This window comes from Rana temporaria, chromosome 8 (genome assembly GCF_905171775.1).
Source record: "Rana temporaria chromosome 8, aRanTem1.1, whole genome shotgun sequence".
Classification (NCBI taxonomy): domain Eukaryota; kingdom Metazoa; phylum Chordata; class Amphibia; order Anura; family Ranidae; genus Rana; species Rana temporaria.
The window spans coordinates 181,684,238-181,708,111 of record NC_053496.1 but is presented as its reverse complement, the minus strand read 5'-3'; the positions used below and the strand labels follow the sequence as shown (position 1 = coordinate 181,708,111).

The 23,874-nt window shown below is 45.2% G+C and overlaps 2 protein-coding genes across 2 annotated transcripts in view; one reads left to right on the top strand and one right to left on the bottom strand.

Moving 5' to 3' along the window:
- The window catches only part of LOC120910202 (gastrula zinc finger protein XlCGF26.1-like), a 1,148,070-nt gene that overhangs the window by 756,822 nt on the left and 367,374 nt on the right, over window positions 1-23,874 (top strand). The window lies entirely within an intron of this gene.
- LOC120909996 (oocyte zinc finger protein XlCOF7.1-like) lies at window positions 10,086-18,629 on the bottom strand. Its single transcript, XM_040321816.1, has 5 exons — window positions 18,596-18,629; window positions 17,884-18,000; window positions 16,683-16,817; window positions 16,471-16,594; window positions 10,086-13,713 (listed from the first exon to the last, which is right to left on the bottom strand). Exons 2-5 carry the CDS (start codon window positions 17,959-17,961, stop codon window positions 11,882-11,884), a joined length of 2,169 nt encoding a protein of 722 aa, XP_040177750.1. The 5' UTR covers window positions 17,962-18,000; window positions 18,596-18,629; the 3' UTR covers window positions 10,086-11,881.

Below are 23,874 nucleotides of genomic sequence, written 5' to 3'. Positions count from 1 at the left end.
TGCAACCTGTAGAATTTTTTAAACGTCGCCTATGGAGATTTTAAAGGGTATAAGTTTGTCGCCATTCCACGAGCGGACGCAATTTTGAAGCGTGACATGTTGGGTATCAATTTACTCGGCTTAACATTATCTTTAACAATATAAAAGAAAAATTGGGCTAACTTTACTGTTGTCTTATTTTTTTATTAAAAAAAAGTGTATTTTCCCCCTCAAAAGGTAAGACCGCTGCATGGATACGGTGTGACAGAAAGTATCGCAACGACCGCCATTTTATCCTCTAGGGTGTTAGAATAAAAATATATATATACAGGGAGTGCAGAATTATTAGGCAAGTTGCATTTTTGAGGATTAATTTTATTATTGAACAACAACCATGTTCTCAATGAACCCAAAAAACTCATTAATATCAAAGCTGAATATTTTTGGAAGTAGTTTTTAGTTTGTTTTTAGTTTTAGCTATTTTAGGGGGATATCTGTGTGTGCAGGTGACTATTACTGTGCATAATTATTAGGCAACTTAACAAAAAAAAAATATATACCCATTTCAATTATTTATTTTTACCAGTGAAATCAATATAACATCTCAACATTCACAAATATACATTTCTGACATTCAAAAACAAAACAAAAACAAATCAGTGACCAATATAGCCACCTTTCTTTGCATGGACACTCAAAAGCCTGCCATCCATGGATTCTGTCAGTGTTTTGATCTGTTCACCATCAACATTGCGTGCAGCAGCAACCACAGCCTCCCAGACACTGTTCAGAGAGGTGTACTGTTTTCCCTCCTTGTAAATCTCACATTTGATGATGGACCACAGGTTCTCAATGGGGTTCAGATCAGGTGAACAAGGAGGCCATGTCATTAGTTTTTCTTCTTTTATACCCTTTTTTGCCAGCCACGCTGTGGAGTACTTGGACGCGTGTGATGGAGCATTGTCCTGCATGAAAATCATGTTTTTCTTGAAGGATGCAGACTTCTTCCTGTACCACTGCTTGAAGAAGGTGTCTTCCAGAAACTGGCAGTAGGACTGGGAGTTGAGCTTGACTCCATCCTCAACCCGAAAAAGCCCCACAAGCTCATCTTTGATGATACCAGCCCAAACCAGTACTCCACCTCCACCTTGCTGGCGTCTGAGTCGGACTGGAGCTCTCTGCCCTTTACCAATCCAGCCACGGGCCAATCCATCTGGCCCATCAAGACTCACTCTCATTTCATCAGTCCATAAAACCTTAGAAAAATAATTCTTGAGATATTTCTTGGCCCAGTCTTGACGTTTCAGCTTGTGTGTCTTGTTCAGTGGTGGTCGTCTTTCAGCCTTTCTTACCTTGGCCATGTCTCTGAGTATTGCACACCTTGTGCTTTTGGGCACTCCAGTGATGTTGCAGCTCTGAAATATGGCCAAACTGGTGGCAAGTGGCATCTTGGCAGCTGCACGCTTGACTTTTCTCAGTTCATGGGCAGTTATTTTGCGCCTTGGTTTTTCCACACGCTTCTTGCGACCCTGTTGACTATTTTGAATGAAACGCTTGATTGTTCGATGATCACGCTTCAGAAGCTTTGCAATTTTAAGAGTGCTGCATCCCTCTGCAAGATATCTCACTATTTTTGACTTTTCTGAGCCTGTCAAGTCCTTCTTTTGACCCATTTTGCCAAAGGAAAGGAAGTTGACTAATAATTCTGCACACCTGATATAGAGTGTTGATGTCATTAGACCACACACCTTCTCATTACAGAGATGCACATCACCTAATATGCTTAATTGGTAGTAGGCTTTCGAGCCTATACAGCTTGGAGTAAGACAACATGCATAAAGAGGATGATGTGGTCAAAATACTCATTTGCCTAATAATTCTGCACTCCCTGTACTGTTTGGGGGTTCTAATAAGAGGGAAGGAGATGGCAGTGAAAATAGTGAAAAACACATTGGTATCTCAAGATACGCTGCGTAAGTGTATATATGCACCGTCTTATCTATGCGCCGTGCCCATAAACTGGGATACGCCTGAAAATAGGCTTCATCCGACCAACGTAACTTTCCTACGCCGGTGTATCGTGGGCGCATATTTACGCTGGCGCTCCCATTGATTTCCTATTCAAATATGGAAATGAGGGAGATACGTCGATTCACGAACGTACTTGCGCCCGGAGCATAATATACGCGGTTTGCGTAAGTCGTACGTCCGGCGTAAAGTTATTCCTCATATATGAGGTGCAACTCATGCTAAGGTATGGACCAGGGAACACAGCCGTCGTATTTTACGTCATTTACGTAGTACGTGAATAGGGCTGGGCGTAGGTTACGTTCACGTCGTAGGCAGTGATCCGTCGAATCTTAGGGAGTAGTTCCGACGTGATTCTGAGCATGCGCACTGGGATGCGTCCACGGGACGGCGCATGCGCCGTTCGTTATTCGTATCTTTATGGCGCTCGGCCCATCATTTGCATGGGGTCACGCCTAATTTGCATTGCTCACGCCCACTTCCACTATCGCTTTCAAAACCCAGCGTAAATTCGGAAGCAAGTGCTTTGTAAATACTGTGCTTGCCTCTCTGCGCTGCGTCGGCGTAGCGTATATTCGATACGCTACGCCGACATAAATATGCGCCGATGTATGTGAATCCGGGCCATTGGAACTGCTGTTTTGCTACTTGTAATGTAATGTAACCTGTAATGCCAAGGTCACCACAAGATGGCGCCAGATCACAGAAGGAAGCTGAGGCCTGCAGAAGGCCGCAAAGCCGCGGCCTCAATTACTGGCCAGCTTTTGCGCAAACCAATCAATAAACTCTTATTGCGATTTTTTTTTTTGTTACCAAAAATATGTAGAATACGTATCGGACTAAACTGAGGAACACAAATCGTTTTTTTATACATTTTTGGGGGATATTTATTATATGAAAAAGCCAAAAAATTGTGGGGCAGATTCTCGTACAATTGCATGGGCAATATGAATATGTGAGATACGCTACGCCGCTGTAACTTACTTTTTAAATCTTTGAATCCAGAAAGAATTTGCGCCGTAAGTTACGGCGGCGTAGTGTATCTCTCGCGGCGTTACGGCGCGGAATTCAAATGCGACGAGTAGGGGGCGTGTTTCATTTAAATGAAGCATGTCCCCACGCCAAACGAACTGCGCATGCGCCGTCCCTAAAATTTCCCACCGTGCATTGCGCTAAATGACGTCGCAAGGACGTCATTGGTTTAACGTGAACGTAAATGGCGTCCAGCCCCATTCACGGACGACGTACGCAAACAAAACAAAATATTTAAAATTCAACGCGGGAATGACGGCCATACTTAACATTGCGTACGCCATCAGATAGCAGCTTTAAATATACGCCGAAAAAAGACGAACAAAACCAACGTAAATGAATGCGACAGCCGCTCGTACGTTTGTGGATTGTCGAAAATAGCTCATTTGCATACTCGACGCGGAATACGACGGGAATGCCACCCAGCGGACGCCGAAGAATTGCATCTAAGATCCGAAGACGTACGCCTATCGGATCTAACCCAGATGCCGTCGTATCTTGTTTTGAAGATTCAAAACAAAGATACGACGCGGGAAATTTGAAAGTACTTTCTTTGTTAATCTGCCCCTGTGTTTTTTTTAAAATGGTCGCTCAATTTTTGTTTATAGCGCAAAAAATAAATACCGCAGAGGTGATCAAATACCACCAAAAGAAAGCTCTATTTGTGGGGAAAAAAGGACGCCAATTTTGTTTGGGAGTCACGTCGCACGACCGCGCAATTGTCGGTTAAAGCGACGCAGTTGCCGAACCGCAAAAAGTGGCCTGGTCATTGGGCAGCCAAATCCTCCGGGGCTGAAGTGGTTAATGACTGTAACATTTTCTGCACAATGGACATTAACAGAGGACACTCGCCCACCATTCTTGTCACCATATTTCCCGCATGTGAAAACGGGCACGCATACGTGTGACTACTCGGGTGTAAAGAAAGTTCCCTTACATTTTCCGCACAATGGACAATAACAGAAGACCCCTGTCTTCTCTTGGAAGAACAAGATTATATATACACAGTTCCCGCACTCCAAGCACGATTATGAGGGATCTTCGGAGTGAGTTTTCATATGCCTATGAAGCCCGTCTTTGCGGGCAAAATCTTTACCACACACTGAACAGGAAACCCGCTCACCCGTGTGGTTTTTCTGATGTTTAATGAGATATTTTTGGAGACGGAACGATTTCCCGCACTCTGAACATTTATAAAATAGCTTGTCCGGGTGTGTTTTCTTGTGTTCAAGGAGGTCTTCTTTCTGCGTGAAACGTTTCCCGCAGTCTGAACAGAAATGCCGACGCACTCCGCTGTGAGAATCCATGTGCCTTATAAGACTCTCCTTCCTGGTAAAACCTTTCCCGCAGTCTGAGCACGAAAAAGCGCGCTCGCCCGTGTGACTTTTCTGGTGTCTGCGAAGATCTGTTTTTTCCGCGAAACATTTCCCGCATTCTGAACACGAATGTGGCCGCACTCCACTGTGAATTTTCTTGTGCCTCATAAGACTCTCTTGCCACGTGAAACTTTTCCCGCACTCTGAACATGAAAAAGAACGGTCACCCATGTGGCTACCCTGATGGTTAACGAGGTACCGTTTCTCGCAGAAACTCTTCCCGCACTCGGAGCAAACGAAAGGACGCTCCCCCGTGTGAACTCTCTGGTGGCTAAGAAGGTGCGTTCTCTGACTGAAACGTTTCCCGCACTCTGAACAAGGGAAGGGTTTCTTTATATTTTGGACGATGACATGGGAATTGAGACAACATTTTTCATGTTCTGAGGGCTCCTTAGTTGGGTGAACTTCATGTCTAAGGATCAACTTCTCGCTCTCTGAGCTTGAAGAGATCTTCTCAACTGAGTCACCTTGACAATTCGATTTTGTTTTTAAGGATTTGCCATCTTGAGATTTTGCCCAACGTGTATATGTCTCTTTACCCACATGAGTTTTCCGGTTTTTGATAGGCCCGTCTGGTGTCATACCTGCATTGTGAATTCTTGAGGAGTTATTATGGGTGATAGCATGTAGCTTCGAAAAATTCTCACAATAATCGGAATCTCCCGATCTTTCCGGACCGTCAATTATTGGATATACGTTTGGGGTAGCGAAATGTAAATTCTCCGAAAGATTATCAAAAGGCTCCGCAGGTCTATCCAGGCAGGAAAATATACGAGCCGTGTACTTTACTTTGGGAGAATCTTGTACTATCCTTTCATTTATTAGGTTTTCATCTGGAGAGGATGTAAGATGAGAGGATTCCTCCAAAGAATTCCAGATATTCGTCTGTCCATCTGCTGGAAAGAGATTGTTTTCATTATTGACCATTCAACTACAGAACCTCCTCATTTGTAGGGAACATGACGTTATAATGGAATGGAGATGGCCCTTTCATATGGCCTTCTCCATGTCTCTGTCCACCTGCAAGGTGATTAATGTGGCCAGTCTCTGGGTGGAGACCAAACCTGATTTAAGCCAGCCAAGCCTGCAATCTCAGTATCTCCTCCTCATTTGTTGGGAACATGACGTTATACTGAGGAATGGAGATTGACCTTTCATATGGTGTACAGTATCTCCTCCTCATTTGTTGGAAACATGACATTATATTGAGGAATGGAGATGGACCTTTCATATGGTGTACAGTATCTCCTCCTTATTTGTTGGGAACATGACGTTATATTGAGGAATGGAGATGGACCTTTCATATGGTGTACAGTATCTCCTCCTCATTTGTTGGGAACATGACGTTATATTGAGGAATGGAGATGGACCCTTTATATGGAACATTTAGCTGTGGAGTGGATACATTGATGATGTTTTTATGGTCATCCTCTAAATCTCCTCAATTTTTTTCCGTACTGAACGTATTTGTTGGGAACATGATGTTATATTGAGGAATGGAGGTGGACCTTTCATAAGATGTACAGTATCTCCTCTTCATTTGTTGGGAACATGATGTTATATTGAGGAATGGAGATGGACCTTTCATACGGTGTACAGTATCTCCTCCTCATTTGTTGGGAACATGACGTTATATTGAGGAATGGAGATGGACCTTTCATATGGTGTACAGTATCTCCTCCTCATTTGTTGGGAACATGACGTTATATTGAGGAATGGAGATGGACCCTTTATATGGAACATTTAGCTGTGGAGTAGATACATTGATGATGTTTTTATGGTCATCCTCTAAATCTCCTCAATTTTTTTCCTTACTGAACGTATTTGTTGGGAACATGACGTTATATTGAGGAATGGAGGTGGGCCTTTCATAAGGTGTACAGTATCTCCTCCTCATTTGTTGGGAACATGACGTTATATTGAGGAATGGAGATGGGCCTTTCATAAGGTGTACAGTATCTCCTCCTCATTTGTTGGGAACATGACGTTATATTGAGGAACGGAGATGGACCTTTCATATAGTGTACAGTATCTCCTCCTCATTTGTTGGGAACGTGACGTTATATTGAGAAACACTGGGTAGTGTCCTAAATATTAAGACTTATATATTAAGAGCTGCATATTATTTAACTATATGCAATGATAATATATCTATTGGGAATGTTAAATGGTGGGTTGGTTTTATTGAAGATTCCCCTATGAGCAGCAATGGTGATTTTTCAATGTTCTCATACATGAAAAATTAGCTTTCCTTTCATAATCCAGTCTCCTCTTACCCAGTGATGTGGGGGGCGGCTGATTGTCCATCATGATGTCCTTGTAGAGATCCTTGTGTCCTTCTAAATACTCCCACTCCTCCATGGAGAAATAGACAGTGACATCCTGACACCTTATAGGAACCTGACACACACAATGATACAGTCACCATCCAGACACATCGCTTGTCTGTTACTGGATAATGTCCCAGAATTCCCTGCACCGCTCACCTCTCCTGTCAGCAGCTCCATCATCTTCTTGGTGATTTCTAGAATCTTCTGCTTGTCAGATGTCCCAGGTGTCATAGAGTGAGGCTGAGGCACCGTGATGGTGACATGATCATCAGACTTCATAGAAGGGAACCTCTATATTAAAGAAACAAAGAGTTAAAGCCAAGTATAAAAATAACCTTTCCGGTCAGGTCTGTGTTTTATTAATAGAGATAAGAGTGATGTCATGTGACCTCCCAGAATCCTCCTCACCTCTCTGGTCAGGTCTGTATTATTAATAGAGATAAGAGTGACGTCATGTGACCTCCCAGAATCCTCCTCACCTTTCCGGTCAGGTCTGTGTATTTTTAATAGAGAGAAGTGTGATGTCATGTGACCTCCCAGAATCCTCCTCACCTCTCCGGTCAGGTCTGTGTATTATTAATAGAGATAAGAGTGACGTCATGTGACCTCCCAGAATCCTCCTCACCTCTCCGGTCAGGTCTGTGTATTATTAATAGAGATAAGAGTGATGTCATGTCACCTCCCAGAATCCTCCTCACCTCTCCGGTCAGCAGGTAGATGATCTCCAGGGTGAGGTTGATTAGCCTCTCAGTCACGTGACTCCTGTTTTCATCCATTCTTCTTAAGCTGGCCATGTGATCTCTACAGGATGCTCCTTTCTATAAATTGATAATCTGAGAATCACCTGGACTGTACTGGGATGAATAATATCAGGACAGAGTTCTTCTATTGTTTTTATATCTTAGACAGCTTCTTCTACTATATTACAGACCAAATTCATTAAGAACATGATGTCACAACAAATATGGAGGAAGAGGACGGACATGACGGGGGTTATTGGGTGTAAATATAAAATAATATCTTATTACCTCCTCTGCTGCCAGTTCCAGCAATGTCTCCTCTCTACTTCCTCCCAAATCACCTCTCACCCGGAACTTCCTGTCTTTATATGACATGACTTCCTGTTTTCGACTTTCTGTCTATGTCACGCCACATCCTGTTAATCCTGTGCGTTTCACTGAAATAATGGAGATCGCCATCTTGTGGAGGCTACGCTAGCTGAATACATTCCTATTATTAGTAGCCTGGACACTACTGGCTAATGTGGGAAATTGTAATTTTAGTGAAGCCGAAAATCGTCGTTCTGATTTATTAAGAAGCTGTTTGGTTACTGAAAAAAAAAAAAAAGTCTCCGTCCTTATGTAGCTCTGCCCTCTTGAGGGTCGCAAGGTAGCTCAATACCCCTCAGGTTGCCCTGACCCTTGATGTTCTCTGTAACAATTGCTATAAGAGATACAGGGCCAGATCCACAGTGAGAGTACGCCGGGGTATCTACTGATACGCCGGCATACTTTCAAATTTCCCGCGTCGTATCTTTAGTTTGAATCCTCAAAACAAGATACGACGGCATCTGGGTTTGATCCGACAGGCGTACGGCTTCGTACGCATTTGGATCGTAGATGCAATACTTTGGCGTCCGCTGAGTGGAGTTTGCGTTGTTTTCCGCGTCAGGTATGCAAATTAGCTATTTCCGACGATCCACAAACGTACGCGCGGCCGTCGCATTCTCTTACGTCGTCTCTAGTCTGCTCTTTCCGGCGTATAGTTAAAGCTGGTATTTTGCGGTGTATAGTTAGACTTGCCATGTTAAGTATGGCCGTCGTTCCCGCGTCAAAATCTTTTTTTTGCGTAAGTCGTCCGTGAATCGGGATGGACGTAAGTCACGTCTAAGTTTAAAAAATGACGTTGTTGCGACGTCATTTCGCGCAATGCACGGCGGGAAATTTAGAAAAGGAGCATGCGCAGTTTATTCGGCGCGGGGACGCGCTTCATTTAAATTAATCACGCCCCCTAATCGCCGATTTTAATTCCGCCGCCAGAGATACACTACGCTGCCGTAACTTACGGCGCGAATTCGTTGTGGATTTGAAACAAAGCCAACTAAGTTACGGCGGCGTAGCGTATCTAAGATACGCTGCGCCGGTGCCGATCTATGTGGATCTGGCCCACAGATTGTATGGTGTGAAAATCTCAGGACAGCAAATTCTGATGCCCCGTACACACGATCTGAAATTCCGTCAAGAAAAGTCCGATGTGAGCTTTTGGACAGAAATTCCGACTGTGTGTAGGCTCTATCTGACTTTTGCTAAAAAAAAATTACGACAGAAAATATTCCTATCGGAAAATCTGATCGTCTGTATAATTAGTATCGGCACAGATACAGATAACGGCATCGGTGAAGTACTAGCTAGAACCAGTCCAACCATTCTCCTTTGACCTCTCCTATTAACAAGGCGTTTTTACCTGTGAAATTCCTATTCCCTGGAGGTTTTTGCTGTTTGTACCACTGGCTATAAACGCTATAGGTCGCACTTTGTGAAAATCCCGGGAGATCAGCAGGTTCTGACATGCTGTGTAGCCCCCTTGTCTTAAACAGGAGATACAGTTGAACCTCGGATTACGAGCATAAACCGGTCCAGGAGAATGCTCGTAATCCAAAGTACTGGCATATCGGAAAGGCTCGGGAACGTAGTATTTCCGAGTCTTTCCGAACGGCGGCGTTCAGCTCCGGCACGCCCCCCTACCTCAGGCCAAACGTGGTACTGCACACCGCTTTGACCTTAATCCTGCTCGTTTTGCGAGAAAACACTTGCAAACCGAGTTAAGATTTTTCAGAATACAGCGCTCGTACTGCGAAACGCTCGTTAACCACGTTCCTCGCAATCTGAGGTTCCACTGTATATTTTTTACAGTTTGCGCACAGTTTGAGGGGACTCCGTGGTGATCCTTGGGTTTTGTCCCTGGGTGGAACCTGTGACAACTTACTGGACCATTGTTTTTATGGGTTGGCGGACTTCATGGGCCAGATTCTCAATGGCGTTACGACGGCGCAACACCATTTGCGCCGTCGTAAGTCCTAATTTGGCCCCGGGTATCTATGCGACTGATTCTTAGAATCAGTTACGCATAGATACCCATTTTTTTTCCCGCCGCTAGGTGTCGCATCGTCGTTTTCCCCGTTGCTTATGTAAATTAGGTAATTACGCGAGATTCCCGAACCTACGCGCGGTCGACGCTGCAAATTTACAATTTGACATTTTGTGGTGACAACCTATTAACACGTCTGAATAGAGAAGCAATTAGGCCTTCATAAGTACAGAGAAAGAAAAAACGTCAGCCATTGTGTTTTAAATGTTCGGTTTTATGGATATTCGTAATCAAATTTATACTTTTTATGCATATTTATTAGCACACCACCAGTACGTAATTAATGAGAAATAGCTTCAGCATGGCTCGCCACCTGTGGAAGAACAACCCCCCAATATGTTTCGCCCTTGTCAGGCTTAACTGTAGATTTGTCCAGTCTTGACCAATATTGTCTCTTCAAGCTTCATCCAGACCACAAGAAAATGGTGCCCATCGGCACCCAAAAGCTCAGCACACCACAAGTATGCAATTAATGAGAAATGGCTTCACTTTCGACTCTTCATTTGTACAAAAAACCTCCCCAATGTGTGTTGCGGAATGTGGGGTACAATCACAGGGGATTAAGCCCCCACAAGAGCAAAATATGTTCAATGAGTATGTAGTTAATAATAAATGGCTTCAGCTCGGGTCTCCACCCATGGATGTAATTAATGAGAAATTGCTTCACCTCGGCTCTCCCATCAACGTGTTTCGACCAATGTGGAGCTTAATCATAGGCAAGTAAGCCCCACAAGGGCGAAACACTTTAGCTGGTTCAGCTTGGCTTTCCAACCATGGGGGAAAAAACAGCGTGTTTTTCCCTTGTGGGGCTTAATCATAGGTGTTTTCAACTCGGCTTTGCACCCATGGAAGAACCCCCCAGCAAGTTTTGCCCTTGTGGGGCTTAATCATGGGTGTTTTCAACTCGGCTTTCCACCCATGGAAGAACCCCCCCAGCATGTTTTGTCCTTGTGGAGCTTAATCATAGGTGTTCATCTCGGCTTTTCACCCATGGAAGAACCCCCCAGCATGTTTTGCCCTTGTGGGGCTTAATCATAGGTGTTCAGCTCGGCTCTCCACCCATGCAAGAACTCCCCAACATGTTTTGCCCAATGTGGAGCTTAATTAAAGGCGATTAAGCCCCACAAGGGCAAAACGCTTTAGCAGGTTCTTCCATGGGTATGTAAATAATAAGAAATGGCTTCTTCCATAGTTATGTAGTTAATAATAAATGGCTTCAGCTCGGGTCTCCGCCCATGGATGTAATAAGAAATGGCTTCACCTTGGCTCTCTATTCTTGCAAGAGCCCCCCCCTCAACGTGTTTTGCCCAATGTTGACCTTTATCATAGGCGATTAAGCCCCACAAGGGTGAAACACTTTAGCAGGTTCAGCTTTGCTCTTCAACCATGGAAGAAACCCCCCCTCACTCATCGTATTTTGCCCTTGTGGGGCTTAATTATAGGTGTTCAGTCCAGCTCTCCACCAATTGAAGAACCCCCCCCCCCCCCAACATGTTTTGCCCATTGTGGAGCTTAATCATAGGTGATTAAGCCCCACAAGGGCAAAATGCTTCAGCGGGTTCTTCCATAGGTATGTAGTTAATAATAAATGGCTTCAGCTCGGGTCTCTACCCATGGATGTAATAAGAAATGGCTTCACCTCGACTCTCTATTTGTGCAAGAGCCCCCTCAACATGTTTCGTCCAATGTGGAGCTTAATCATAGGTGATTAAGCCCCACAAGGGCAAAACGCTTTAGCAGGTTCTTCCATGGGTATGTAAATAATAAGAAATGGCTTTAGCTTGGCTCTCCACCCTTGGAAGAACCCCCCAACGTATATCGCCCTTGTGGGGCTTACTTAGACCCCACAATCGAAAAACACTTTAGCAAGTCCTTCCATGGCCCCATATGTTGCATATGGCTGGTGGACTGTATGTAATGAATAAGGACTATTGCCGATTTTTGGACTGTATGTGAAATGTGTTACAATAAAGACTTTTTTTTTCTGGATTAAAATAAAAAGAGATCGTGATATTTCTGGTGAAGATCAAGTTCGGATTTTTTGCTGAACGACTTCTCACAGTTTAGGCACGAAAAGGGAATCTTTTTCCCCGTATGAACTTTCTGGTGTTTAAGAAGATGTCCTCTTTGATTAAAACATTTCCCGCACTCCGAACAAGAATACGGGCGCTCGCCCGTGTGAACTCTCTCGTGCGTCATAAGAGTTGCTTTTATGCGAAAAGATTTCCCGCACTCTGAGCAGGAATAAGGAAGCTCGCCCGTGTGCCTTCTCTGATGTGCAACAAGGTGCTCCTTCCGACTGAAACTTATCTTACACTCCGCGCAGGAATACGGACGCACTCCAGCGTGAATTCTCTTATGCGCTATAAGGTTTCCTTTCCGTGAAAAACATTTCCCGCACTCCGAACATACAATAGGGCACTCTTTCATGTGACTCAGAAGGCGGCTGTTGTCCTTGAAACATTTCCCGCACTCCGAGCAGGAGAAAGAAGATTCCTCCGTGTGACTTCTCTGGTGTTGAAGCAAGTCTTCTTCCAGGGCGAAACATTTTCCGCACTCCGAACAGGAGAAAGCGCGTGCCTCTTTGTGAATTCTCAGATGCTGAAGGAAGTCTTTTTTTAGGGCGAAACTTTTCCCGCACTCTGGGCAGGAAAACGGCTTCTCGCCGGTGTGGCGCTTCAGGTGGTCGCGAAGGCTTCCTTTTTCTGAAAAGCTGGCGCCGCACTCGGGACACTGGAAGGGCTTTTCGCCGGTGTGGGTTCTCTGGTGAATGGCAAGTTTCCATTTCTTCGGGAAGGATTTCCCACACCCTGAACACGAAAACGTTTTTTTATGGGAATGACGTTTTTGGTGCTCCACCAGCTGCGATACGTCTGCGAACGATTTCCCACACTCTGAGCACGAAAAGATCCCCTCCGCATCGTGAACACATTGGTGTGTGTGGAGCTCGGACTCAGTTGCAAAACATTTCCCGCACCCCGAACACAACGTTGACTTTTGGCCAATGTGACACTGCACATGCTTAGTAAGACACGAGTTCCTCCTGAAGCTTTTTCCGCACTCGTCACAGGAAAATCGCTCGCCTGCGTCCGTCACGAGTTCAGATTTTCGCGCGTTTGGCATTTTATCCATGTGTGTCCTCTGGTGTATCCTGAGGGTGGCTCTCCGAGCGAAACATTTCCCGCACGCCGAGCAGGAGAAGGGTCTCTCGCCCGTGTGGCACCGGAGATGTATCGTCAGGTTAGCTTTGTTGGTAAAGGACTGGCCGCACTCCGAACACACATGAGGTTTCAGGCCTATGTGACCCTTCACGTGGGTCACCAAATCCGATTTGGTTATGAAAGATTTGCCGCACTGAGAACACGAAAAGGGCCGCTCTCCAGAATGGGAACGTTGATGTCTGAGGAGAAGCGATTTCGAACTGAAGCGTTTCCCGCACTCCGAACACGAAAAGCGATAATACCCGGTGTGGTAGCGTTGATGGTGAAGAAGATCGGATTTCCACATAAAAGCTTTCCCACATTCCGAACACGAAAATGGACGCTTCCGGGATTGCTTGGGATTCGATATCTCTGGAGATCCTTCTACGCCGTGAGGACCCGGAGGGACGTTTGTCTCAAGGGTGTGCCCCTCAATAGACAATTCCTCAGTTTTCGAAGGGTCTGGTAATTCTTCCGTATGGGAATGGCTGTGATGTAGATTGGGAGAAACGGGTTTTACATCCGGAGAAAATTGTGTAGGGACGTCGTCTTCTTCTTCTACTTTACATTCAAGGGGTAAAATAGGACGACTTTCTGAGGTATTCAAAACATCAGGTGCATCTGTGGGCCAAAAAACAATTATTCATAAACAAAAAACAAAAAGGTCAATTATCCAAAGTCAGAGGTCATGTGTGCTAGTCTAGTGCCGCGTACAAACACAGTGGGAATTTCCGATGGAAAAAGCCAGACGGAATTTTTTCATCGGATATTCCGACCGTGTTTACAGTCGTGGTCGAAATTGTTGGCACCCCAGAAAGTATTTCTCACAGAAAAGTATTGCGGTAACACATGTTTATTCCCTTTTGTGTGTATTGGAACAAAACAAAAAAAGGGAGGGGAAAAAAAGCTAATTGGACATAATGTCACACAAAACTACAACAAATGGGCTGGTCAAAAATCTTGGCACCCTTAACTACTTCAGGCCTTGGCCAATTCTAATGCCGAGTACACACGACCGTTTTTCGGGTTCTGAAAAATTTCTTTTTTTTTTATGTCATTAAAAACTATGTAAAAAATGGCCATTAAAAATTTAGAACATGCTCTAATTTTTCACGTCGTTTCTAACGTTGTCATTTTTTACTTCGTAAAAAATGGTCGTGTGTGTAGGCTTTAATGACGTGAAAAAAAACGCACATGCTCAGAAGCAAGTTATGATACGGGAGCGCTCGTTCTGGTAAAACTAGCGTTCGTAACGGAGATAGCACATTCATCACGCTGTAACAGACAGAAAAGCGCGAATCGTCTTTTACTAACACAAAATCAGCAAAACCAGCCCATCCGCATGGAACTTCCCCTTTATAGTGCCGTCGTACGTGTTGTACGTCATTGCACTTTGCTTGAGCATTTTTTTTTTCACGATCGTGTGTAGGCAAGGCCGTTTTAATGATCGGGTTGAAAAAAACTTTGTTTTTTCTAGACCCTGAAAAACTTAATTTTTTACAACCCGAAAAACGGTTGTGTGTACATGGCATGACACTTAATTTCTACATGTAAAAATCATAGCTTTTTGCTATTTTTTGCTAGAAAATTACATAGAACCCCCAAACACTATATATGTTTTTTTTTTAGCAGAGACCCTAGAGCAGTGGTCTCCAAACTGCGGCCCGGGGGCCAGATGCGGCCCTTTGCTTGATTTTATCCGGCCCTTGGGGTGCTTTTTTATTCATTGGCACCAATGAAGGGCAGAATTCCTCCCAATGACACCAATGAAGGGACAGAAGTCCTCCCAATGACGGGGGAGAGGTCCTCCCAGCGACGGGGCAAAATTCTTCCCAATGACACCAATGATGGGGCAGAATTCCTACCAACGACACCAATGAAGGGGCAGAATTCCTCCCAGCAACAGGGGAGAATTCCTCCCAGTGATGGTGCAGAATTCTTCCTAATGACACCAATGACGGGGCAGAATTCCTCCCAATGACTTAAATGGAGGGGCAGAAGTCCTCCCAGTGATGGGGCAGAATTCCTCCAAATGACACCGATGAAGGGGCAGAATTCCTCCCGATGATGGGGCAGAATTCCTCCCAATGACGGGCAGAATTCCGCCCAGTGACGGGGCAGAATTCCTCCCAGTGACGGGGCAGAATTCCTCCCAGTGACGGGGCAGAATTCCTCCCAGTGACGGGGCAGAAGTCCTCCAAATGATGGGGCAGAATTCCTCCCAGTGACGGGGCAGAATTCCTCCCAGTGACGGGGCAGAAGTCCTCCCAGTGATGGGGCAAAATTCTTCCCAATGACACCAATGATGGGGCAGAATTCCTCCCAATGATGGGGCAGAATTATTCCCAGTTATGGGGCAGAATTCCTCCCAATGACACCAAAGATGGGGCAGAATTCCTCCCAGTGATGGGGCAGAATTCCTCCCAGTGATGGGGCAAAATTCTTCCCAATGACACCAATGATGGGGCAGAATTCCTCCCAGTGATGGGGCAGAATTATTCCCAGTTATGGGGCAGAATTCCTCCCAATGACACCAAAGATGGGGCAGAATTCCTCCCAGTGATGGGGCAGAATTCCTCCCAGTGATGGGGCAGAATTTCTTCCAATGACACCAATGATGGGGGATTTTGTACTCCTGATGGCCACATTCAGGCCCCCTTAGAGTCTGGAGGACAGTAATCCGGCCCTTTGTTTAGAAAGTTTGGAGACCCCTGCCCTAGAGAATACAATGGTGGTCATTTTAACTTTTTATCTCGCACAGTATTTGCGCAGCAATTTTTCAAATACGTTTTTTCTTTTTCATATGGTGTACAGTATCTCCTCCTCATTTGTTGGGAACATGATGTTATATTGAGGAATGGAGATGGACCTTTCATATGGTGGACAGTATCTCCTCCTCATTTGTTGGAAACATGACGTTATATTGAGGAATGGAGATGGACCTTTCATATGGTGTACAGTATCTCCTCCTCATTTGTTGGGAACATGACGTTATATTGAGGAATGGAGAAGGACCTTTCATATGGTGTACAGTATCTCCTCCTCATTTGTTGGGGACATGACGTTATATTGAGGAATGGAGATGGACCTTTCATATGGTGTACAGTATCTCCTCCTCATTTGTTGGGAACATCAGGTCGTACAGTCAGTACATTAGTTGCTCTCATAAACAGCAATATAGATTTCTCTTCTCGTGCTGGAAGAATGTGTTAATGAAGCAATAACCCATTTTCTTTGTTAGGGGACAGCATACACTGTGTGGAATTAAATGATGTGTAGAAGACAGGGACAACTGATTTTCCAATGTTTTATCCAAGAATGAAGTCACTAAAACATAATATTAATCTGCCTACCATTCACAGTACAGGTTTCTCTTACCCGGTGATATAAGCGTCTCCTCGTTCTCTATCTTGACGTCCTTGTAGAGATCCTGGTGTCCTTCTAAATACTCCCACTCCTCCATGGAGAAATAGACAGTGACATCCTGACACCTTATAGGAACCTGACACACACAATGATACAGTCACCATCCAGACACACCCCTTGTCTGTTACTGGATAATGTCCCAGAATTCCCAGAATCCTCCTCACCTCTCCTGTCAGCAGCTCCATCATCTTCTTGGTGACTTCAATGATCTGCATGTTGTTGTTTTTCTCAGGTGTGAGGGATTGAGGTGGAGGAACTGTGATGGTCACCTGGTCACCAGACTTTACCGGAGAAAAACTCTGTAAAGACCAAAATAAATCAGATCACGTTTCCAGAATCCTCCTCACCTCTCCGGTCAGGTCTGTGTTTTATTTATAGCGATAAGAGTGATGTCATGTGACCTCCCAGAATCCTCTTCACCTCTCTGGTCAGGTCTGTTTTATTTATAGCGATAAGAGTGATGTCATGTGACCTCCCAGAATCCTCCTCACCTCTCCGGTCAGGTCCGTTTTATTAATAGAGATAAGAGTGATGTCATGTGACCTCCCAGAATTCTCCTCACCTCTCCGGTCAGGTCTGTGTTTTATTGATAGAGATAAGAGTGATGTCATGTGACCTCCCAGAATCCTCCTCACCCCTCCGGTCAGTTCTGTGTTTTATTAATAGAGATAAGAGTGATGTCATGTGACCTCCCAGAATCCTCCTCACCTCTCCGGTCAGGTCTGTGTTTTATTATTAGAGATAAGAGTGATGTGATGTGACCTCCCAGAATCCTCCTCACCTCTCCGGTCAGGTCTGTGTTTTATTAATAGAGAGAAGTGTGATGTGATGTGACCTCCCAGAATCCTCCTCACCTCTCCGGTCAGTTCTGTGTTTTATTAATAGAGATAAGAGTGATGTCATGTGACCTCCCAGAATCCTCCTCACCTCTCCGGTCAGGTCTGTGTTTCATTAATAGAGATAAGAGTAATGTCATGTGACCTCCCAGAATCCTCCTCACCTCTCCGGTCAGTTCTGTGTTTTATTAATAGAGATAAGAGTGATGTCATATGACCTCCCAGAATCCTCCTCACCTCTCCGGTCAGGTCTGTGTTTTATTAATAGAGATAAGAGTGATGTCATGTGACCTCCCAGAATCCTCCTCACCTCTCCGGTCAGTTCTGTGTTTTATTAATAGAGATAAGAGTGATGTCATGTGACCTCCCAGAATCCTCCTTACCTCTCCGGTCATGTCTGTGTTTTATTAATAGAGATAAGAGTGATGTCATGTGACCTCCCAGAATCCTCCTCACCTCTCCGGTCAGTTCTGTGTTTTATTAATAGAGATAAGAGTGATGTCATGTGACCTCCCAGAATCCTCCTTACCTCTCCGGTCAGCAGGTAAATGATCTCCAGGGTGAGATTTATTATCCTCTCGGTCATGTGACTCTGGTCCTCATCCATTTTTGAAGAGGTCACGTTGTCTATATAAGATGTTTCTCTCTGTAGACGGATAATAAACTGAGAATTATCTGGACTGTACTGGGATGAGAAATCACCTCCATAGTTCTGACATCTCAGATTGCTTCCTTTACTACATTACTCTAGCACCCTCCTTGTAAGGGCAGGTCGCTAGGTAAATTTAGTGTAGCTCCTCTGCACTCAGAGGAGCAGAGGTTGATTGCTCTAGCCTGCTAAGTGTTACACAGGCTGCTCGTCTGACTGCTTCTCCCTGCATTCTGGAAGGTTCTAGAATTACAGCGGGAGGAAGAATGGGAGAGCAGCTTGAATATTTACGGGAGCCCAGCCAATTCCTGGAAAGGTGTGTCCAGAAGGCAGTTGGAGAACCCATAAAATCCCTGAAGCACTAGAGCAGAGGGGTCTTGGATCCTGGGTTAGCCCTGCCAGAGGAGTCCCTTCTGGCATGGGAAATGGCTCTATATTGAGATGGTATTTGTAGACATATGAAAATATAACTCTACACTTCTGATTTTGCATATTATCATCATCTGCTGGAGATCAAAGATGTCACAGTGACTATGCAGGATGGACATAACGGGGGGTTACTGGGTGTAAATAGAAAATAATATCTTATTACCTCCAATGCTGCCAGTTTTAGCAATGTCTTCTCTCTACTTCCTCCCGTCTCTCTCACCCGGAACTTCGTATTAATAGCTGACATCACTTCCTGTCTGTACCTGACATCACTTCCTGTTTTTCCCTTACTTTACTTCCTGTCCACATCACACCCCTTCCTGCTAGTGCGTTCCACTTAAAATAATGGAGATTGCCATCTTGTGGAGACTACGCTAACTGAATACATCCCTATTTTTCGCAATCTAAACATTACTGGCTGATGTTGGAAGCTGAAGCTGGTCTTCCCAATTTAGAGATGCTGTTTGAGTACTGAGGAAATGAAAGATCCTCCTTAGATAACCCGAGAAGGTGAAAGACAATTGACAAGAGAACAGGAGGGTCATTTCCCTTTAGAACCCTTAAATCTGACCTCAGGAGGGTCTTTTCCCCATAGAACCTGACCTTGGGAGGGTCATTTCCCTATAGAACCCTTCAACCTGACCTGAGGAGGGTCGCTTCCCTAAAGAACCCTTGAACCTGACCTCATGAGGGTCATTTCCCTAAAGAACCCTTTAACCTGACCTCCAGATAGTAATTTCCCTATAGAACCCTTGAACCTGACCTCAGGAGGGTAATTTACTTATAGAATGTTTAAATCTGATGTCAGGAGGGTACTTTCCCTACAGAACCCTTAAACCTGACCTCAGGAGGGTGATTTCCTTAGAGAACTCTTGAACCTGATGTCAGGGGGGTCATTTCCCTATAGAATCACTAACCCTGAACTCAGGAGGATCATTTACTTAGTGACACAGTCACAGAGCAGAGGGGAGGAGAGGCTGCAGAGACACAGTCACACAGGAGAGGGGAGGGGGAGAGGCTGCAGAGACACAGTCACACAGGAGAGGGGAGGGGGAGAGGCTGCAGAGACACAGTCACACAGGTGAGGGGAGGAGGAGAGGCAGCAGAGACACAGTCACACAGGAGAGGGGAGAAGGAGAGACTGCAGAGACACAGTCACACAGGAGGAGAGGGGAGAGGCTGCAGAGACAAAGGAGAGGCTGCAGAGACACAGTCACACAGGAGAGGGGACGGAAAAGAGGCTGCAGAGACACAGTCACACAGGAGAGGGGACGGGAAAGAGGCTGCAGAGACACAGTCACACAGGAGAGGGGAGAGGGAGAGGCTGCAGAGACACAGTCACACAGGAGAGGGGAGGGGGAGAGGCTGCAGAGACACAGTCACACAGGAGAGGGGAGGGGGAGAGGCTGCAGAGACACAGTCACACAGGAGAGGGGAGGGGGAGAGGCTGCAGAGACACAGTCACACAGGAGAGAGGAGGGGGAGAGGCTGCAGAGACACAGTCACACAGGAGAGGGGAGGAGAGGCTGCAGAGACACAGTCACACAGGAGAGGGGAGGAGGAGAGGCAGCAGAGACACAGTCACACAGGAGAGGGGGAGAGGCTGCAGAGACACAGTCACACAGGAGAGGGGAGGGGGAGAGGCTGCATAAACACAGTCACACAGGAGAGGGGAGGAGGAGAGGCAGCAGAGACACAGTCACACAGGAGAGGGGAGGAAGAGAGACTACAGAGACACCGTCACATGGAAGAGGGGAGGGGGAGAGGCTGCAGAGTCACACGGAAGAGGGGAGGGGTGAGGCTGCAGAGACACAGTCACACGGAAGAGGGGAGGGGAGGGGGAGAGGCTGCAGAGACACAGTCACACAGGAGAAGGGAGGGGAAGAGGCTGCAGAGACACAGTCACACAGGAGAGGGGAGAGGGAGAGACTGCAGAGACAGTCACACGGGAGTGGAGGAGAGGTTGCAGAGACACAGTCACACGGGAAATGAGGAGGGGGAGAGGCTGCAGAGACACAGTCACACAGGAGAGGGGAGGGGGAGAGGTTGCAGAGACACAGTCACACAGGAGAGGGGAGGGGGAGAGGCTGCAGAGACACAGTCACACAGGAGAGGGAAGGGGGAGAGGCTGCAGAGACACAGTCACACGGGAGAGGAGGAGGGGGAGAGACTGCAGAGACACAGTCAGACAGGAGAGGGGAGGAGGAGAGGCTGCAGAGACACAGTCACACGGAAGAGGGGAGGGGGAGAGACTGCAGAGACACAGTCACACAGGAGAGGGGAGGGGGAGAGGCTGCAGAGACACAGTCACACAGGAGAGGGAGAGTCAGTAAAAAGTCTGTAGAAGTAAAACAAGAATAATCTTTATTGTAAACTATATCCATTAGACATAGTAGATACAAACAGATTTTCTCATGAATAAAATGACAGTAGAATGTTTATCCAGGGGCCACCATCCCGAACCAGAAGGGGCTGTGACCCTTCCTCGGACTGATAGGCCAAAGGGCCAGATTCACAGTGGAGATACGACGGCGTATCTGCTGATACACCGTCGTATCTCTGTTTCTATCTATGCGACTGATTCATAGAATCAGTTACGCATAGATAGCCAGAAGATCCGACAGGTGTAATTGTTGTAATATGTAATATGTCCTAAAGATAGTGTAGTGGTTATGGTGAATGGCTTTGGTGCGGGCTCAGCTATTCAGCATTCCCACTCGCATTTTCCTCAGGAAATGCATTTTCTAGTTCTTCTTCTCCTTTATTCCGTACGTTTTTTGGCTCTGCGTAACTTCTGCATACTTTCAGCTATTGAAACCATTCAACTATTAAAATGTTCATCTCGTTCAGCTAACGATAGGACTTCTTCAAGTTTTTTTGTACTATTTATACTTTTTAAAATATTAAGCTTTTAGACACTTTTTTTAACATTGAAGTCAATGAGAACATCATTTTTACCCTTTAAAATCTCATGTGCTGCCAAATGCTTCTTCTCCTTCATACTTTCACTTACAGACACCAAACAAACGTTAAAACGGTCACAAAATATTCAGCTATCCGAAAATTACTTTTTAGATTGATATCTTTTATAGTTTTTGTGAAAAAGCAATTTACATTTAGTGATTTTTTCTGAAAATGTTATCGGTTATAATGAATTCCTATGGAGGTGCTTTACAGTGGGTCATGTGATCATTACAGCACAGATCATCAAAAAAAAAAATTATCTTTAAAAAAGGGGGAACAAATTGCTCTCACGCCCACAAGATCTACTTGTCATAAACAATTTATATATCAAAACGTAGGTATTTTTGTCTGGTTTCAGGCAATGTGATCAGTTTTGTGATACGCATTTTACTTTTAGTTCCTGGAGCTTCTAAAGGACAAGAGTCCCAAATTTTCTCTCATTGACCGTCATGTTAAAAAGTCTAAAAAAAAATCCCAGCAAAACGCACAAAGACGCTCTTTTTTAAATCGCTGACATGGCCACATTTTTAGTTTATCAACATAAATTTCATATCGATGCGTTGACAAGGGCCGTGTCTTTCAAACGGTGAAGTCGCTGTATCGATCGCATGTACGGTTGTGGATTTATTAAGGTTTGTTTGAAGGCTTATTTCATGTATTTGTTGTGTGAATAAAAGGCGTTTGTAATGGTATTTCTTTCCCTAAATAGCTTTCTTTACCTCAGTGCAATATTCCTCCTCACTGACCTGGAGGGGGAGGGGAAACCTCTTGAGGGGGGAGGGGCGACCAGGAAGTCAGGATACTCTCTACTTTGCAGATAGAGAAAGGAGCTGTGTGTCCTAAAGATAGTGTAGTGGTTATGGTGAATGGCTTTGGTGCGGGCTCAGCAATTCAGCTATTCAGCATTCCCACGCGCATTTTCCTCAGGAAATGCATTTTCTAGTTAATTAGTAATTTCTTAAGTTACTGCACATATACAGTAACCAAAAAAGTTTTATACGGTGATCCCGGGACACAGCATCAGCAGGTTAGAGGGCCAAGATGCGGGACTGTCCCAGCAAATTCCGGGACACAGCATCAGCGGGTTAGAGGGCCAATATGAAAGACTGTCCCAGCAAATCTGGGACAGAGCCCGGGTCCGTGTTGGCTTCGGACCACAGATTACTCTAGTCCCTGCCCAGGAGCCTAACCCCCCCCCCGGGGGATCAGGGTTGGGTCTTTTCCGGAGGACCATTTGACGATGCACCCGTCACAGTTTTTTGTGTATCACTCTTTATGTGTGTGCGAATTTTTTCCTGCACCGGGTGAAGTTTTTGGGTTGTGTTATGCACGCCACAGGCTTTTCAATAAAACAGCAATCTTTAAGTCTGACCACAGATTTTCAATTGGATTGAGGTCTGGGCTTTGACTAGGGCCATTCCAACACATTTATATGTTTCCCCTTAAACCACTCAAGTGTTGCTTTAGCAGTGTGTTTGGGGGTCATTGTCATGCTGGAAGGTGAACCTCTGTCCTCGCCTCAAATCACACACAGAGTGGTACAGGTTTTGCTCAAGAATATCCCTGTATTTGGCACCATCCATCTTTCCCTCAACTCTGACCAGTTTCCCAGTCCCGACTGCTGAAAAACATCCCCACAGCATGATGCTGCCACCACCATGTTTCACAGTGGGGGTGGTGTTCTTTGGGTGATGTGGTGTGTTGGGTTTGCGCCAGACATAGCGTTTTCTTTGATGGTCAAAAGGTTCAACTTTAGTCTCATCAGACCAGAGCACCTTCCTCCATACATTTTGGGAGTCTCCCACATGCCTTTTCCCAAACTCAAAACGTGCCATTTTGTTTTTTGCTAAAAGTAATGGCTTTCTTCTGGCCACTCTGCCATAAAGCCCAACTCTATGGAGCGTACGGCTTATTGTCCTCCTATGTACAGTCTCTGCAGTGGAACTCTTCAGCTCCTCCAGGGTTACCTTAGGTCTCTGTGCTGCCTCTCTGATTAATGCCCTCCTTGCCCGGCTTGTGAGTTTTGTTGTGCGGCCGTCACTTGGCAGGTTTGCTGTTGTGCCGTGTTCTTTCCATTTGGTTATGATAGATTTGATGGGGCTCCTAGGGATCATCAAAGATTTGGATATTTTTTTTTAGAACCTAACCCTGACTTGTACTTCTCAACAACATTGTCCCTTACTTGTTTGGAGAGTTCCTTGGTCTTCATGGCCGTGTTTGGTTAGTGGTGCCTCTTGCTTAGGTGTTGCAGCCTCTGGGGTGTGTCTATGTAATGACAGGTCATGTGACACTTAGATTGCACACAGGTGGACGTCATTTCACTAATTATGTGACTTCTGAAGGGAATTGGTTGCACCAGAACTTTTTATGGGCTTTATAACAAAGGGGGTGAATACATACGCACATGCCAATTATCATTTTTTTTCTTTCTGAAAAATAGTTTTATGTATATATTTTTCTAATTTTACTTCACTGACT

Excerpts from the sequence above, each read along its gene's own strand:
- LOC120909996 (XM_040321816.1), bottom strand. The coding sequence starts at position 17,961 with ATGGATGAGGACCAGAGTCACATGACCGAGAGGATAATAAATCTCACC. Across the intron at positions 16,818-17,883 it reads TTTACCTGCTGACCGGAGAG|AGTTTTTCTCCGGTAAAGTC; the intron begins GTAAGGAGGATT and ends TGGTCTTTACAG. Across the intron at positions 13,714-16,470 it reads GGAGACGCTTATATCACCGG|ATGCACCTGATGTTTTGAAT; the intron begins GTAAGAGAAACC and ends TTTGGCCCACAG.